This window comes from Macrosteles quadrilineatus, unplaced genomic scaffold (genome assembly GCF_028750875.1).
Source record: "Macrosteles quadrilineatus isolate MER2022 unplaced genomic scaffold, UCM_ALF_1.0 Scaffold_2__2_contigs__length_208266976, whole genome shotgun sequence".
NCBI lineage: Eukaryota > Metazoa > Arthropoda > Insecta > Hemiptera > Cicadellidae > Macrosteles > Macrosteles quadrilineatus.
The window spans coordinates 163,471,457-163,490,860 of NW_026542595.1; the positions used below are offsets into that span (position 1 = coordinate 163,471,457).

The window sequence follows — 19,404 nt, forward strand, 5'->3', positions numbered from 1 at the left end:
TATGTGGATTTGAAATAGTAATGAAGTTGTACAATGGTATTGAACATGTATATAGGGGTATATTGGTCGAGAGCAGGATTTTTGGAATTAGTGGCTAAAAAAAGCTCACCATGTTATTCTTATGGGGAAAAACGCCCCAAGTGACGTCATATTCTTCTATTGTCACTACTTCCAACATAAGGCCTCAATGATCGATGTGGCAACTTCACACTCACCAGCCAATTGCCATGGTACAGTTTTTAACAAACGTGTAAACTTTAGCCTTGCACAGACGCTCCATGTGAATGTGTTACAACCGTTTCTGTAGGCCAGGATTGAAGCGTTGCACTTTTTTCTGCATGGCCTTTTTTGAGGAGGTTATGCTTTTGGTAAGCTATGTAATTGTGGTATAAAACTATAATGATACATTGAATTGTATTAATACAATTAGAGCGTTTCATACGAATAAATAAAACAACACAATAAATACATAATTATATATGTAATTCAGCAGAAAAGAAATACAATCAATGCATTTGTTAAATGGATACATCAACTTAAACGAATAAACTAATGGGGAAAAATTGAATTGTTCAGTTAATTGTATTATGTCCATAGAACTGATTTTCGGGACCGAGTTGGATTTTGATACCAGATCCAAGGAATTTCAAGGCTTGATCAAAGTAGTAGAAAAGTAAGTATACATGTCAAATGCACTTAAAATTGCCATTAAAGAAATAGTATCGCGTAAAGGCTTTGATTAGCTTTTGATCAGTATATTTGCCAGATATGCTGTTCATATATACTAATTTATACTTCAAATCCTATTTTGTATAATGAACATGCCATAAGTTAAATGTTTTACATTTGCCAACACTTCTTAAACGTACGATTGTATGTTATATTTACAAATATATGCTGATAAATTAACAGTGCCATACAAAGCTATTTATTTAGGTAGTCTAAAACGTTCTTACGCAGGAACGTTGTAAATGAAAAATACATTTTTGTTGGTGATTGTGTGTTATTTTGCAATGTCTAGCTATATTGTGTTTATTTCGGCACACTAGTAAACAAGCTTATTAGAATAAAAAATATGTAATTCAAATAACAATTTTGTGGCAGGATTCCCGACTATTTCTCCCAGAGAATGATCAAGCCTTGGCTGAGGGTCGACCCCATTTTTGAGTTTCTATACAGAAAAGAGCTGAAAGAAATGGACAAATTATGGACACAATTTACAGAAGCTCCACTCAAGGTATAAAGCATACTTATGTTTGATTGAATTGTGTATCCAAACCTTTAAAAAAACATCATTCTACTCCACTGAAAAATAGTTATTGTGTTAGAGTTTTAAATGATCTAAAAACAGAGAGCGCAATGACAAAAATTTCAAATCCTGCAAAACTACCAAGATACAACGAGCCTTGGCTGCATGTGCATTTAAACATAGTTCCTGACCGTTGAAAAAATTGTTAAATGTAAGCTAGGTAATTAAGTTTAGTATGAAATGTTAACGAAATATTATGATTTAAAATGTTTGGTGTGTTTCAGGTTGCAAACACCAACCATGCAAACAAAAACAAATCAACGGAAAACGAGAACGAGGAGAGTGAACATGAAGGTAAATATGGTCAATGAACATACAATTCGTTTACTTGAATTTAGTAACTTGATCCAACTGTTAAGTTATTTATTAATGGAAATAAAATATAATATCCTTATTAGTTTAAAAGTAGGTACAAAATATTTCACAGACGTACAAACTCTAAGCTACTACGTACAAAGTTTTGGGTGATTTTTTCAAAAAGCTTTGTACGTAGCTGCATTTTAAATAAGAAATGTAATAGGTTCTTATCGAGTCGTTAAGTCATAATAACGACAAGAGATAGATAATGGAAGATACAAAACTCCGTTTTAAAATAATTTGTTAAGTTAAGTGAATTAAGGAGGATACTTTTACTCACAGTTCTCCAATGTTTTCGTTTGTGATTCTTATTTTATGGACAGAACTGCAACTAATATTTTGGTATTTTAGGTCCTTTAAATCTGATTGATGTATACAGAGAGCTTCAAAAGAAATATCCTCAGTTTACAGAAAGTGATTTGAAAGGTGAAATGGTAACTTTGTATTGTACGGTAAGTACCTTTAAATACACAATACCGACTATGAATGCATTCTATGCCCGTACCTATAAATGGTAGGTCAAAGACTTACTTATTTTATCAAAGATAATTATTGTGTTTAAATTGCTGCTTAATTGGGTAATTAATTTCGGTGTAAACGTTAATTATCATTCGTAATACACAAAAAATAGAGTTATCAATATCTCTTGTATTTAATGACAAATGTAGTTGAATGATTTAACTAAGCAATATTAATTCATTTGCTGTTTTCTTATGTTACTTTTATATGTTATAACTTTCTTATTATTATTTAGTATCTTTAAAGAAGTTTATGTGAAGCTTTGATAAAATAAATAAAATAATCTTTGCGTTAAGCTGGCCGCTTTAATAGGCTACCTTTATTTTATTTATGAATTAGACTAACTACATGGACCAACTACCAACTAACCAATAAAACCAACTACAGGAGTAATCAACTTTACAGTTTTCTCCTTTAGTTTGTTACACTGTGGCAGTTCATGGGGAGATAAAATTAAAATGAAGTTTTAACATTTTAAATCGGTTACAATTATAAGATACGAAACTCAAAAAAACGTCAGTATCCAACCATTAGACTAACACTGAATGTGATCAAGTCCAACCAAATTTACAGTAAAAACTTTACATACTGTCTTTGTATGTTTTAACAGGGTACGGACACTATTAGTCTGACTGTGTCTTCTTGCTTAATGGTTCTCGGTAAACTACAAGACATCCAGGTAATGAACGTAATAGTGTTTTGCATTGTATGACAATCAAAGTGAAATGATTTCCTTTATTCAATTAGATAATCTTTATAACTTTAAGACACTGAAGGGAGATATTAGTTTTGCTATCGATTAAGATCACCTGGTTTTTACGCTAGGTCTATCCTACCCTATCCTATCCTATACTCCTATCCTATCCTATCCTATACGAGCAATGTCTGCCTGTCTGTCATATATCTCGAAATCCAGCGGAAGGATTTTGACAAAATTTTGGAATTAGGGACTTGTAGCCCTAAAAACGTGATTGGCGACAGCCACTACCTCATCGCTACACAACTAATTTGAAAATGTAAAAATTTTACATTGACCTTTAAGGTTGCCAACTAACTACGTTAACAAATTTTGAAACATTTTTGGAATGTAGGGCTTGCAATAGTTGAACGGCAAATGTAGCTTTGTTCCGAAATGTTGAGTAAGAGTGTCCTGAAAGGGTTGGCTGCCAAAATCCCCCTAAAACTGATATGCAATCACAAACATGAGATTTTAATTTATTGAAATTGGGAGTTAAAAATTTTTCACTATTTCTAAATCAGTAGTTCTTTTAGGAGTAGTTGTTGACTATTCCTACAAATTCAAAATGTGTATTGTACATTTAGGAGCGGGTGTACGAGGAGATCACTGAGGTAGTGGGTCAGGACGATGACGTCACGACAGATCACATCAGCAAGATGCAGTATCTGGACCAGGTGTACAAGGAGACGTTGAGGTGGGCGATCATAGTGCCTTACGTCAGCAGGAGAACTACAGAGGATCTGAAACTGAGTACGAAGTGTACTGTTGTAGTTAGACTAAGTACTGGGGCAGGTCTGGGGTTAAAATGGCAAACCAAGGTCCAGATTGTTATGGGTGCGAACATTTAGAAAACTATAATAGCCCTCTTGAGAAAGGAAATTATAATTTCCTCTCGAGAAAGGAAAGCTCCGGAGAGTATCTGTAAATAAAACGACCCTCCACTTTAATCACACACTAGGATACTTTTTTGTTGGATTGTCAATTTGTCCAAATGTTGGATTGGAAAATGGAAAAATTAAAATTATAAAAAAAAACATCTTAACTTGAGCAATAAAAACAATGTAATGAAAAGGTAAACATATAGCAAAAATAGCATATGACAAATACACACAAACATGATAGAGACAGTTCAAGGGAAGAAGTCTTCAACATACCGCCGTTGTCCATCAGCTAATTTACTTTGTGGTTACATGTTAATATTTTGAAATACCAAATTCATAGAATCAACCCTTCGACTTGTCAAAATGTTATTTGTTAAATGTCAACATTTGTTTTATGTAAGACAAATTTAATATTCTCAGAGTCAACGTACTTTGATATGAAAATTAAACAATACTCTTTTTATCGCCAATATTTCTATGTCTATGTAAAAATATGAGTGTTAATATTTTGAAAAATAAAACTATAATTGTTTACAAAACATTTAACTCAAGATTACAAAACTCTAAACCACAGGTAACACATAATGATAAACATAGATTTATATTTAAATGTTTCTACGCAAAATTTCAAACGTTTTAGTTTTAAAAGGTAATCTTTTTGTCAATGTGTTCAATAGAGTATTTAGTGACCATGTATAAAAATGTCTGTATACAGCGTAAAAAAGACTAATTATAAACATCATCAACTTTTGCCACAAACTTTTATTTTTCCAGGCACATGCACCGTCCCAGCGGGTAACTCTGTGGTCGCTTGTCTTGTTGGGCCTCACATGGACCCCAACATCTACCCTGATCCCGACAAATTTGACCCGGAACACTTCTCTCCTGAAAACCCCGCCTCCAGAAACAAACACGCCTTTATTCCATTCAGCACAGGAAGCAGAATGTGCATTGGTAAAGTATTAGCATTGAGTACACACGTATACTCAGTATACAATGGTATTAGCAATATCAGTTTAATTTAATTGTACCAATTCACTAAGCCTCGCGTTCAAATAGTTTTAAAACGTGTGTATTTGTTTTTGAAATTCTTTCTCAGTCTGATAGTTTCCATACAAGTATCCTCACAATTGAAATGCCAATTTAGAATGAAATTTAGAACCTTAATGTAATAATGAAAACCTGTCAATTATAACAAAGGACAAGAGGAGCTCTCATTTGAATCTAATTGGCTCGTTCGTGAGTGCGAGAATAGATTTAAGTTCTGTAACGCAATAATAAATTGTCAAGTTCATTATTGCAAATTTACCAAATGTTGATAATTTAGGAGAATGATACAAAACATCCCTTAACAGCGATTAATTCGAGGCAAGAAGCGAAACTATTGAATTCTTGTCTCACTTGCTTTAATTTTATGTAATAAGAAATAAGGCAGCATTTATTGACTACAGTATGAGCTCCTTCGTTTGAGACTTTTTTCTAAACCCACAACTCTGATCATTTTCTGCTCCTATTTAACATTTTTTTCAAGTGACTTAACAGCTTGACTACTTAGCAGCAGCGTTTACAATTTAAGGAGAAATTCTCAAAAGGGCTATGTTTCAGGCAAAACCTACACTGAAAACCTAGTCAAGACGATGCTAGTTCAGGTCCTCAGAAAATTAAAGGTATCCACGGACCTTGACATTTATAATCTCAAGAAGAAGTACGTAGTCACTCTAGTCAGCAGTGAAGGCTACCCTATCAAGTTTTCACAAAGAACGTGACATTAAAACCCGTAGCTTTAAATTGTCTTGTGATATTACTTTCTTTATTAAAGTCTTGTTATAAGGTGTCTTTTATTTTTGCTACTAACCCTTGTTTGTACTGTGATTTCTTTATAATTTGCCTTTTACTTGGGATAAATTTTCAAGTGTTTACAAGAGTGGTTGTAGTTATTCATTTAAATTACAAATTAGCAACATAATTAATCTAATATGCCATTCTTGTTTTCAATTCTAAGATTTTTTTATATTAACTCAAAACGAGTACTTTTAATATGCGATAAATTACTTTTTTACAGTACATGGTTTTGAAACATATTGTTGTGGTAATTTTTCAATCTTAAACAATTATGTTTAAGTGTTTAGTACCTGGGGACCGAGCCATGGCTCGTTACTACGACCATAGATGAAGTAATATAAAAAACTTCATCTATGCTACGACTATCCGCAGTAATATCCTGATTTTTAGACCAATTCATAAATTACAAGGAAAAAATGTGGTTCGGATTACACTATAAACTGTATGCCCTTTAACAGCTGTGTTTAAGGAACATGTCAGACTTAGTCAGTAACAAAGACTACAAGATCACACCATTCATCCTACACTTATCTCCATTTATACTTGGCTTAAAACCTTTGCATAGTCGCCATTAAAAATTTAAAGTATTGAAGTATAGTTTATTTCTATTGTACCCCTATATCGAGTTACTGTATTTTGTAATTTGCCAGTATACTGTGAATGGCTTGTTATAAACACATTATTATGTTTATTTTTCAACCATAACCATATGTGTTTTATTTAATTTTACAAGACTAAAAAATCTTTTGGTACTGAAAAAATTTCCAATAATAAAAAAATACATATATTTTGCTCTTAATATGAACTTTCTACACCAAAATTATACGTTCGCAAGTATTTTAATTTTAAAACTACCATTTGAGAATAACATGCCTACTGAAAACATGACTCTTTAATGGGTTGAAATTTACTATTTAACCTTAAACCCTGGAAGTTTATAAACCTTTATTCACAGTTTTATAGATGTTAAACACGCCTACCTCGCATCGGAAATATACAAAACCTACAATTATAACCATCTGTATCTTTTTCCATATGTAAAAAAAGATTTCGATAAGATGTTTAAGAAAAAATCTTTAAATTTGACTAATTTAATTAACCCACCCTTACGTAGTTCTAAAACACAGATCATGGTAGCTTTGCACTAACATCGTCTATAGATCAGCTCGAGGGTAACTTACAACAATATAGTGGAGAAAACAGAGCGATTCTTGGCCAAGGACGAACATCACGGGGTGGCAAACAACCCCAGTATTTGTTTGACAGTTGAGTGGCGTGTGGCGAGACTTGTGCTTGGACAATATCTAGGTGGGTGATTTTTTTCTCATATCTTTTGAACAAAAAAATAAGGAAAATGTTTTTCTAAAACCTTAGTTTATCTATAAATTCTTCTTTAATTTGTAGCATAATTAAAGTGCAATAAGAAAAAATTCAATGAATGAACAAACATATATTAAGCTGTTCTTAGGTAAGTTCATCACGACCATTGGTTTGTGAAACAAAATATTTCTAGATTGCTGTTGGAGCATTAATACATTACAATGAGAGGTTATATTGTTTTTTTACAAATTTCGTTTGATTCTCAAAGTGTGATATGACTTGTGTAACTAGTTTGTGCTTGACTTTGACATAGTTAAGAGAAAATAAGATCAATCTATGGATATTGTATATGACTACCAAATCGATTTGAAGATGACGTATTACGATGTGTGCTCTTTGAACACTCAACTTTTCAGAGATCCTGAACAGTAGGAATAATGACTGATATCACTCTAAATATAGAACCCACCTATACACTGTTTCCACTCATCAATTAGTGTTTTACTTGACGAGGTTGAAACCCATATAACTATCATCCAGGCACGAAAGTCGAAGAAAACAATTATTTAGTAAACACTTTGCCAATCGCAACACAATGTACTGATATTGATGCACACCAGCGTTGTACGATGCTGATAACAAATCTGCGTAAAGATAAAGCAGTTTGTTCGCTACACCTCGTCGGGTTACCTATCAGGGAATGCCTCTTACAATCGTGTGCTAGAGTGTAGTGTGACGAGTAACTTCCTTAGAGATTTAACATCCTCCTTACTTATGGTCAAATATATAAGGTATGTTCAGAACGCTAAGCGGAGTGTGTTTGAAATTAACCTTTACGTGATACTAGCTGTTACCCACGGGATTCACCCCGTTTGACTTCATAAGTATTAATCAAACTATTGATTGGTTAAGTTAAGCTGAAATAAACAAAACAGAATACAGTAATACAAACAAATAATAAGTACAACTGAGGCATTTTTAACATTAGGTATATGGAAAGTTCTCCTTTAGAAAGGATTCACCCCTAGTATAGGTAGGTGGTTAGATCATTATATTCTTATTGACCTTCACCATCGAGCTTCATAATTATTTTACCTACAATTTTAAGTGAAGAGAACATTTGTATAAATATAAATATTGGTGTAATTTATTAGATTAGATACAAGTTGTTTTGTAAAAAAGGGAATATAAAATCACAGAGATGTAATTTTAGGCCTTTTCTGAGACCTGCATTTTAAGTTTAAACTCTCTGGGTTAGTCACCAACTTTTCTAAAACAGGGTGGTACAATTCTAGCTAGTTATAACCTAGAAATCAACCCTTTACAGTTTCGGATTCTACCATTTTGGTTACTGATAACTGCATAAGAGGACTTTATGTGATGGTGAGTATATAAGTGAAACCATGAAATATATTATCGTTACAAAAGTTATATTAACAAGATTGAATATTATATTATTAGGATCGAACTATTTGCTACGTAGCGGCATTTTAAAGACATCATAAAATCCACAATTATTTAAGGAAATCAGCCTATGGATGATATGTAAACTTCGTTAACGTGTATGGTTTTCGTTCTTAACTACTAACTAGTAATTCATCACTTTTTTATAAAAGCTAATATTAAAAATTCAGTTTTTCTCAAGTAAGCCAATCACATAAAAAAATCTTACATACTAAACGACTATTGCAAAACTTATGACAGTTAGCCTAACCATACTACTGGACCGAATAATACGGGGTGGGTACCAAATGAAAGATATTTATCTGTAGATGTACAGAGTCCCCTTATAAATTAAAATAGGCCCCAAAATAAGCATGAAAAATGAATTTGAAATTCAAAAAAATGTACATGAGCCTTATGGGTTGCCATGTTGGTAACGAAATAACAACAAATAAACAGAAATTCTAAACAAATGGAAGAAATTCCAATCACATGTTTACAGCGTGGGGTAAAGATAGAGAAGTTTGATAAATACATACTTTTGGTCGAGTTTTCGACAACGGGGCGAGCTCTCGTATCAACTAAGACACTATTAATTCACAAACCAAGTCATCGCTAATATAAGGACTACTAAAAAATATTACATAAGGTTTCCCCAAGTAAGCCTAGAACAAGCCTTTAAACACAACTTCAACTGTTAATGTAGTTGGATAAACTCAAAGCAAACATGTTTGTCTTATTCAATCAACGTCCACGTCCAATAAAATTCAATAAACGTCCAAACAAGATGTTTGGCTATTAGTATACGATTCAGGCTAGTATCGTCATTTGATAATATTTTTATGATCTATACCGTTTCTGTTCTAATATCCGTGGAATAATGCTATTGTTTGATCTACTTCCTTCAAAAGTCACCAGCTGATCTTATGCCTTTGTTCATGTGGCAAATACTGCTTCCATAAGAATTACATTGAAACTTTGAGGACCCGTGGGGTGGATTCCTGAGAGATTTTTTTAACGCCATATAGATGTTGATACCGATATGGTCTTTATCACCATGCAAAATTTTAAGACGATTGCTTCAGCCGTCTAGGAGGAGTTTGCGTATTACAACATGCATAAGAGTTTACATATAAGAGGTTCACTCGCTCCGCTCAAAAAGACGATTTATTGACGAAACTATTGGCAATCCTTTTGGTATCATAACTATTGATTGAAACGTTGATTGCCAAATCCACACTAATAGAAGGCAAAGAAAAATTATTTAGCCAAAATCTAAACTCAATAATAACATACTGCAAGTCACGAAACATACGTTAAAACAAGCTTCGTCGTTTAAGAATCTGTCAAATCACTAGAGTGTTTATAACACTGTAAATTAGAGCGCTAAACTTTATAACAAGGAAATAGTTTCAGATGACACGATTCTGTCATTAGCCTGCAGGGAATGAAACTGGGAAACACGTTTTGCTAAAAATAAAATGCTTAATGTGTTCGAAAGTTAAAATCAACTGCCCTGGAAGTTTAATATACCGTACCTATTTCTTTATTGATTGTTTTGGAAAAAAGTTTAGATTATAAAAAGCGGATCAAAATATCAAAGAACTCAAAGCTGTTGTTGCATCTAATGTTTTAAGTAAGTTTAAGTTTATATTAATTTGATTTGTCGGGTTTTGTGTAATGTTGTTTTCGTATCAGTTGTTTTGTAAAGTAGTATTTGTGTCAAGTGTTTTGTGTAATATCATGTTTGTATTTCGTGGTCGGTATGAGGTTTTGTTTGTATTTGATGCCTTGAATGCTCTTGGTGCTCTGTTTAAGTTTATTTTTATGTCAGGTGTTTTGTATAGTTTTTTTGTTTGTGTCTGATGTTTTTTGTAAAGTTGTGATCATGTATGGTATTAGCTGCACGTTTGCATCTGGTGTTCTGTGTAAGAATGTTGTTGTACATGGCGATCTGTTTAATGGTGTGTTGGTATTTGGTGTTATGTATAAAAGGGTTTATTTGTCGTGTTTAATCTATTGCTTGTATTAGGTTGTGTGTGTAATGTCGCGTTTTATCTGGTGTTTGAATAGTTTGCGTGTATCAGATATTGAGAGCTAGTAGTGTTTGTATCTGGTGTCACGTGTAAGGGTGTGTGTATCTAAAACTGCTGTAATATTTTTTATGAGTGTGCATGTGTCTGTCGTTGAGACATTCGGAAACCGAGTTTCGTTTCGGAATTTCTCAGCAAGTGATGTACAAACATTCGTACCACTCTTTATGATTGTTTCTCACAGCTCGACGAAGTCCATTTCTCTCTTGTGTACTAAAGTCTCTTATCAACCTGGCTGTTGACCATTTCATCTTTCCCACTGCAGCATGCTGTCGGTGGTCCTGACGGCGGTCTCCGCGACTCTCACCTACAGTCTGGTGGTGCTGGTCGGTCTGCTGCTGTGGTTCCAGTGGAGACACAGGGACCTCATCAGGGCAGCCTACAGTATGCCCACGGTGCTGCCCACTCTGCCCATCATCGGGCACGCGCATCTCACCATCATGGGCTTGGATAGTGAGTATGAGGGCCCTCATCATTTTCCAAAGCAATGGATCAACACTTGACTCTCAATGAATTGACAATCTCCTAGTTATATTATTGACCAGCTAGGGTCAGAAACTGTTATGCAAGATTTACAATTTGTATTAGTAAAACCTATGGTAAAACTTAATGGTCGTTTAAAGGTTATTGTAACAGAAAAACACTAAGTGGTACTTGCATCAAAATGAGGATTTTTATACTATTTATTACGCTTTTGGAAATAGTTCACTGCAAGAGATTTTTACTAAGCTTAGTAGGGGTTATATATGGCAATTAACGAAATAAAAATGTTTAATATTAAATGGTTAAGCTAGGTACTTACTCTCAATTAAAAGCCAGAAGAACGCGGTCTTACCAGTGAGGATTTTTGTTCCAGTTGGCCTTTCGACATATTTTCTATCATTGCAATGTTAAATTATCGGCATCAGTTGCTACCTCCTATCTTCTCACATTAACCTAATCTACTTTTACAATGAATTATGATAATACAATAAGAATTTCCATATCTAAATTTAGTACAGATCAAATCGATTAAAATCCAAAATCTCCCGATTATTGTGCTACAAGGTTCATACATGTTGTTCATACATTAACAATTGTAGGTTTAACCCTTGTAACCTGTGTTATAGAGATGACTGAAGCCGCTCTCCAGTTCTCCAGGCAGGCTGTAGCCAAGGGTATCAGCATCGCTTGCTTCTGGTGCGGACCTCTGCCGGTGTTCGTGGTCCACGGTCTGGAGGATATCCAGGTAAAGTTGTAACGTGACGAATTTTTAAAATACAAATTTGAAATTAAAAGAATAAGATTTAATTGTGTGTGAAGTTAGACTATTTTAACTAACTTCAAATATCTGTGAAGTCCAAAAACATACAGAATAACCTTGCACTGTAATTAGTTGTCACGGTTCTCTGGTTCTGTGTGGTTTATTTATAAACAATATATCCTGAGGAACGTCTATAACGTCTAAGTTTTATCCTATTATTGATCATCATATTGATCATCGAGTTTTATTATAGTCCTGATTAATGAATAAGTGGGTTTTATTTTGCATTGAAGATTTTTGTAATTAAAAACAATCCATCGGTTATGTATCAACAACTAATAATTATATACTGATCTAGTGTTTGTTTTCAGACAGTTTTGAAATGTTCTCACGTCCTACACAAACCTACCGAGCTGACGTGCCTGGAGAAGTTCTTCGGGTTTGGTCTTCTCACAGCACCGGGTAAGAATTCAAATGTAATTCAATAACTTGAATATAATTATGTTTCAATCTGAATAACTAATGAACAACAAAATTTAACAGAACATGCTAAAGAAAGTCGACCAAAGTTTTTAAAGTCAGTTTATTTTATTGTCCTGTGTGTTTTTTTTTTGGGGGGGGGGGGGTAGGCCACAATGTTAACATAAATAAATGTAAACCCCATTTAAATACATAGTTATGTTAAAAATAATTAACTAATAACTTTTGACAGTCGAGCACACTTAAAAGACTGAATAATGAAATTTTGTTTACTCCTAACGTCTTGCAGTAATAATCAACTTAAATGTCTGTATATATATTAGAAAATAATATAAACAGTCTTTTCAGGGAAATTTTACCAATTACTGAATGATATACATTAAAATAATGATATAGATTAATGATATAGATTAATGATATAGATTATATTATATAAAAAAATATAATAAATATATATTTTTCCTTATATTCAGTGGAAGTGTGGAAGGTCACCCGGCGCTACTTGAACCACCTGTTCCACCCCCGTAACCTGGATCAGATGATGCCTACTTTCAACAGGAACAGCCAGGAGTTGGTGGGCGAGCTTTGCAGACACGAAGGGAACAGTCAGGTGGACGTGCAGAGCTATACCATGCACACTGCACTCAAAACTGTTTGCCGTACGTACATTACGATTTTTTTTATATTACGTAGGTTTAAATGAAATAAATTTTGACAAAATTAATGGTTAACCGAAAGAACAGACAGTTAGAGCATTTGCAAGTTTTTTATGTTACTATAAATGTGTGAATCTGATTGTTTATTCGACGATTTTGGGCAGTTAAACCGGTTTGACATATGGTGTTTGTGTATAGTAAGTAGTATACGACAGTTATAAGAGAATAATAACTATTTGATAATGACATGATTTTTGTTAAACTGTACTAGGCCGATCACAGTATATGAGATGAATATAATGAATTAAATTTAATGAAAAATTATGCCTAATTGAAAATAGTTTTTAGTTGTGATAAAACAGTAATTTATGTTACAGATTTGGTCTTTGGACCAGACGTCGAGTTTGACACCAAGTCAGAGAGCTTTGAAGGACTCATGAAGGTGGTAGAGAGGTAACCACAGTATACAGCTTGAGTTATATTTGACATTTTACTTTATTTAGTTAGATATTTGTTTAAACAAAACAAAATTACTATCGTAATTCACTTTTACTACTGCTATTTTCATGTAAACGCCCTACTCCATATTCCAGGATTCCTCATTTCTTCACCATCCGTGCAGTGAGGCCATGGCTCCGTATAGACACCCTGTTCTACTTCCTTTACCAAAGGGATCTAGAGGAGGTGGATCGTTTATACAAGAACTTTACTGAAGCTCCTCTCAAGGTGTGGTAGACGAGGATAATTTCCGAGCTTATGTTGTTGGTTATTTTGGATCTTTGGGTAAAACTAATTTTAATTTACTATCTTGAGGCATCTTGAGGGCATTAGGTACGAAAATGTTTAAAAATTTTAAGCAACTATATTAAAATATTTCTTCCAGTTCTCACTATGTCAGGAGAATTTATAACATAACAGGGCAATGTCACGGTATATAAAAAACTATAGCTAATAATTGAAATATCTGCAGACTACACACATAACACATAACATATAGCAAGGTAGGAGCTACGTGAACCTTGAGGTACCTAAAAGTAGGTTTCCTTCCTTCCGAATACATAGTTAAAGTTTTATGAAATTACGTTTCTAATAATGTACCTCTTTAACCTAATTGAATTTTTGCATAAATTATAAAATGAGCAAGATATCGTGTCAAAAAATTACATATTTTTGTTTGTCGTTCTTATCAAACGATACTCTTGTAATTTTTTAAATCACTTATAATTATTGTTTATGGTAAAAGTATATATTTTTAGGAGACGAGAGTGAAGAACGAATTGAAGAATAAACTAGCTGAACAAGAGAGTGCGGACGGCAAAGTTTCGTTTACAGGTATGTTAAGGCTTCTTTCACACCAGCGCGGTGCGGCACCGTCCCCCACCGTCGATGCGGGATGACCCGCAAGGCCCTTTCACACTATTATTGCTGCCCGAATCCGGGGGTTTCCAGGCTGAAACTTTGTGATTTTTGGATGTATTTTATTCAAATAAATACAAGAAAGGTGGTTATGCTACTTGTTGTACCCGAAAATAAAATACAGTGCCCCTTGCTAAATAGCTTAATTGGATCGATGCCGTGTGTGTAAAAATGTCAATTCATTGTATTTTTAAAAGTAATGGTGACAGCTGTGGGGTATCAGATCTTAAACTTCTGTATAATGTCCACATGTAAGTGCTCGTTAAACCGTCCTACTGGCCTTCAAACAAACCAAAATATAAAGCTTGACCAAACTAATCAGATCTATATAAATTTCTACCTCCATACCAAAAACAACTAACTTCCATATTAAGTTATCAAGAGTACTACAAAATCAACCACACTCAACCACTGATAGGCATAGACTGTCAAAACTACTGATTTATGTGCGGGCGAAACCAGCCCGTCCAGCGTAAGTGTGAAAAGGTACATAAGAGCCCATGATCTAAAAACTATTCATGCGGTTTCGTCCCGCATTGGAAGTTTAGGTTCGTGCGGGTGATTTTTCAACCCGGACAGAGGTTTAGGTCTGTCCGGGTCGGTCCGGGTCATCCTGCACTGGTGTGAAAGCTCCCATATGATTCAATAGTCTAAACAGCTTCGTCCGGTGCGGGACGGATGTGGCATTGCGCTGGTGTGAAAGAAGGCTTAGTGATCAAGACATTGTTACTGGTTTAAATATATTTAACTGATATTTACAGTCTTTCCTAGTTTGATAAAAATTAATATTTAATCTATTTCAAAATAACAATGTTAAGCTACCAAATATATTCTTTCTTTTTTAACATTTCAGATAAAACGAAACATAATATGAGGTTTGTGTCTTTAACATTATTTAGTGCCTTTCAAAACTAAATACTGGATCCAAGTTATTACCTAGAATTGGACTAGTTAGTGATGGAAATTTTCCCAATAATCCTCCAGACATACTCAATACAATACATGCTCACGAGCTCCAAAAAATAAATTTAATCAAGATAGAAAAGAGTTTTAAAACTTGTACATATTTCCAGGCCCTAAGAACTTGGTAGAGGTTTACGCTACGATGCAGAAGAACTTTCCCCAGTTCACAGAAGAACACCTAAAGACAGAGATGGTTACAATGTACGGCACGGTAAGTTATACAACTGCTAGTTTTCTTGTTACACAAGTTTGTATACAAATATATCATGCATTTACTCAAAACAAACAAAAAAAGGTAAAGTAGACCTTCCGTACGATGGTCATTGTCCTTTGTAGGGTCTGACTTAGGAAACAGCTGATTTGAACGAAGCTATGCATGTCTTCTACAGTATTTACGTTAGAAGACACATTTTCTCCCATCAGTTTATAGCATTAGAATGCGAAACAACAAAACTGCATGGGAAAGAAACTGAATAATAAAAGGTGAGCTTTGAAGTTTAAAGTTAAAGCCATGTCATGAATATTAAATGCTTTTTCAGGGTACGGACACGACTGGCACGGCCCTAGCATCCTGTCTGCTGACTCTTGCACAGTATCAGGATATACAGGTAAATCATAATTTGTTAACCAATTTTAGAAATAATATTTAAATTAATTATAGTGTACTTTCCCTGTACCATACCCCACATAGTCTAGTGGTGTTTCTAGACGGATGCATGTTTTTTTTTTTTATTTTACAGAATGTATTTTGGTAAAGGGAAATAACAGTTCTACAGAAATGTACCGGCGACGATTTATTTCTTATAGTATGGTATATTCCTGTATTTGCATTCAAAAGATGTATAAATACATAAGGCACGCAGTTAAAAATATTTATTTTTTAATTATTGCAATTTAAAAATTTTGCTTGAGTCACATAAATATATTATATAGAATTTACCTTGTCAAATAAAATGTGCCACTAATCTAAGAAAAATTAATGTTCATAAAACCCTTTATTTACATTTTTGGGTAAAAAGTTTCCAAATTTAAATTTGTAAAATATTTAAAAAGTATTTTATCTTCTTCACAGGAGCGCCTCTACCAAGAGATTATCTCTGTAGTGGGGACAGACAGTGACGTCACAGCCAAAGACCTACAGAGCATGACCTATCTGGATCAGGTGTACAAGGAGACTCTGAGGTGGTTCACCATATCACACTTTGCTCTCAGGAAAACCAGCGAAGACATCAAACTGAGTGAGTGAAAATACTTACAAGCAAACACTTGTTTGAGCAAAACTACGGATGAGAAAACATTGTTCAAACAAGTACAACAATGTATAATACATTGTTGTATACGTTTGAATAAGAAAACAAAGAAATGTGTACAACCATTGCTATTGGGCATGGGGACACTTTTTACTTGATAAGCAACCAAACCAACTACCAAACTAACCAACCAACCAACCAACACCAATCAATGCTATAAACCATTGTACCAATGCTGCTCGCAATGGTTGGCAACTAACCATTAATAAGCAATTGAGGGTAATTTTACAACCATTGATATCAAAGAAATGTTTATACAGGATGGCCATTCATAACCAAACACATGAGTAAATGTGTAAAACCACTCTCCAACCATTAAATAAACTTTAGTATATTGCCAACCAAATTAAGTGGCCTACTTTGAAAACCCTCATAACATTTAAAAATTCAATATTTAGTGCAAATACAGATGAGGGCAGTACAATATATAATTTTCCGATGAAAATCATTTGTTTATGTAACTCAGGTTGTGTTTGGATTTCTTTCACCATCTTCACTTCACTACAATACAATTAATTGTTTGTTGAAGTTTTCTCTGCTAAACTTGCAGTCATTCCCAGTCCGTCATTCCCAGTTTATATCCATTTTGCTTAGTGATTTAACGTCACAATATTATGTCTGAAAGAATGTTTACAGCTTTATAACAACTTTGTTTACTCTTGTATTTCAGGTTCGTGCACCATCCCAGCGAACAACACTGTCTGTATTTCCCTTGGAGGTCTCCTGATGAACCCTCATATTTTTCAGAATCCTGAAAAGTTTGATCCCGATAGGTTCTCACCGAAGAATGCATTTGGGAAAGAAAGATTTGCATTCTTACCATTCAGTGGAGGTCCCCGAAATTGTATAGGTAAGCTCAAAACTATTTATTAGTTTTTTATATTTCCTATTCATTTTACTTACGTTTTACATGATTTTAAAAGAAAACTAACTACAAATAGGAAAATAAATAAAAATAACTCCGTTTTGATGAATAGCGAGGCATTATTATTTTAATAACATTCGCCGTTCTTTTGAGGTGAATCGATACTCTACACATCGTATGATTAACATAGTTAAATAATAATAAAAGAATATTGTACCAGCGCCAAGTGAGAAGAGCCATTCTTATCTCAATCAACGGGGTCTATTACTTCTATCGGATGTATTACAACGGGGTCTACTATACATCATTGGAATGAATAAAAGATGCCACGCAGATTTGTGAATTTCAGTCAGCTGTTCAAGGGAGGTGTGTGTAGTATACCAGCTGAAAATTTGCTATCGTATGTAAAAAAATAATGTGTTATACATACAGATAAAGAAAAAAAATACGGTACTCCTTTTGAAGGTAATTTAAGACACAAGCGCTGAGCAATGTTGCCTACCTTGTGTTATGCAAATAATTTTAGTTTGTAGGTAAACAAGAGGGCATTGCTCATTTAGGTTGAGCTCTTAATTCTTCTACTGAAAACGTACAAAGTAAAAGTATTGAAAGTTAAAATAGGAGAGACAATTATTTGTCCTGATGAAAGAGGTTCTTAAACCTTATCAAACTTTATACTTTTAAGTTTATAATTAATTTGACAAGACAATTTCAAAGAATGCTGTAACTCCTAACTAACCAATTACTTTCAGGCCAGATGTACGCAAACATGTTGATAAAGGTGGCGATAATCCACGTGATGAGGAGGTTCAAGTTGTCCACAGACATGAACATTCACACGATGAAGAGAGTTCTGTCAGTTCTGCTCGTGAGCACGGAGGGCTACAATATCAAGTTTGAGAGGAGACGTTGAGCACAGCATCACTAGTATAGGGTTCAAGCTTTACATTACAGTACAATTGTTAGGCTTAGTTAGTTTAGTAAAAATTTAATAATAAATGTCTTGTAGTGAATAGTTTGCTGAATTGTTTTATTGCAATATGCAGCCTTTCCAAAACAATATTGGTGATTTACTTAAGCTCCTAGAGGAAGTTTATGTCCTGGGTATACACTCTCCACGGGTGCTTCAGGAGAATGTTTGAAATTGTTCCGGGATAGTGCTCAGTATCCATGTGGAAAGTGTTGTTCTGGACTGCCAGTATATTCCCTTTAGCCTTCAAATTACCTTAACTATTTCATATATCTGTATCTTCTACAGCACGTTTTACTTGTGCCTTGGTCTACCTCTTCTATTAAAGATTTCACTCGAAGATGTGTCTTTTTTAGTGTCTACGCCAGTGGCATTTTAAGTTAAGAATAAACTAAACTCCAGATTTTACATTGAGAAGTCTACCTGCAGTATCCAATGCTAATGTCAGTAGACTTGTTGTTGTAGTAAATTAAGTATTCTTTAGTGTATAGCAAACTGAAAGCGAAGTTTGGATAGTTTGGAATGTAAACAAAATTGTGAAAGTTCTCATCAACGTACGGTAGCGGACGAATACAAACACGAGTGACTAGCAAAAATAGTTCCGTGTGATAACAACATTCCATAACAGTGTGATGAAGTTGTGACATGGTTTGATTTTGTGTTTTAAACTGGGTTATAAGGACCAGGTTTAGTCTAATAAATTTATTGTTATTGTTTTAGTCTTTCATATAATACAAATGTCTCATATTTTACTTCAATTCACTAAAACATCAACAACCGTAACGATAACACAATTTTGGTATGGATGTAAACAATATTTTATCATGGCCGTCTGTTTTTATGTAAAAATATGTAAACTTGAAAAAGGTTATTTGTAATGATTGTGGTTTTCTTTGAAGGTTATTTTACTATCATACGATTCTCCTTGTGGTCTCATTTTTTGGTTTGCCAGCTTTAACAGGTTTTACATACTGGTTTTGTTTTACTATGTTTTAGGG

The 19,404-nt window shown here is 33.9% G+C and overlaps 2 protein-coding genes across 2 annotated transcripts in view; both read left to right on the top strand.

Annotated features, from left to right (window-relative positions):
- LOC128988048 (cytochrome P450 4V2-like) overlaps positions 1-5,639 on the top strand; it is a 29,678-nt gene extending 24,039 nt beyond the window's left edge. The window contains exons 6-13 of the mRNA XM_054409231.1: positions 598-673; positions 1,105-1,237; positions 1,534-1,603; positions 2,018-2,118; positions 2,796-2,864; positions 3,509-3,674; positions 4,580-4,759; positions 5,411-5,639. Of these exons, the coding sequence (XP_054265206.1) occupies positions 598-673; positions 1,105-1,237; positions 1,534-1,603; positions 2,018-2,118; positions 2,796-2,864; positions 3,509-3,674; positions 4,580-4,759; positions 5,411-5,571 (956 nt within the window). The 3' untranslated portion in view covers positions 5,572-5,639. The remainder of the gene's footprint in view (positions 1-597; positions 674-1,104; positions 1,238-1,533; positions 1,604-2,017; positions 2,119-2,795; positions 2,865-3,508; positions 3,675-4,579; positions 4,760-5,410) is intronic.
- Positions 5,640-10,769: 5,130 nt separating this feature from the next.
- On the top strand, positions 10,770-18,376 carry LOC128985097 (cytochrome P450 4V2-like). Its single transcript, XM_054404478.1, has 12 exons — positions 10,770-10,956; positions 11,613-11,731; positions 12,118-12,208; positions 12,700-12,885; positions 13,260-13,335; positions 13,476-13,608; positions 14,139-14,214; positions 15,372-15,472; positions 15,801-15,869; positions 16,334-16,499; positions 17,242-17,421; positions 18,189-18,376. The coding sequence occupies exons 1-12, from the start codon at positions 10,770-10,772 to the stop codon at positions 18,347-18,349; spliced, it is 1,545 nt and encodes a 514-aa protein (XP_054260453.1). The 3' UTR covers positions 18,350-18,376.
- Positions 18,377-19,404: the final 1,028 nt, after the last annotated feature.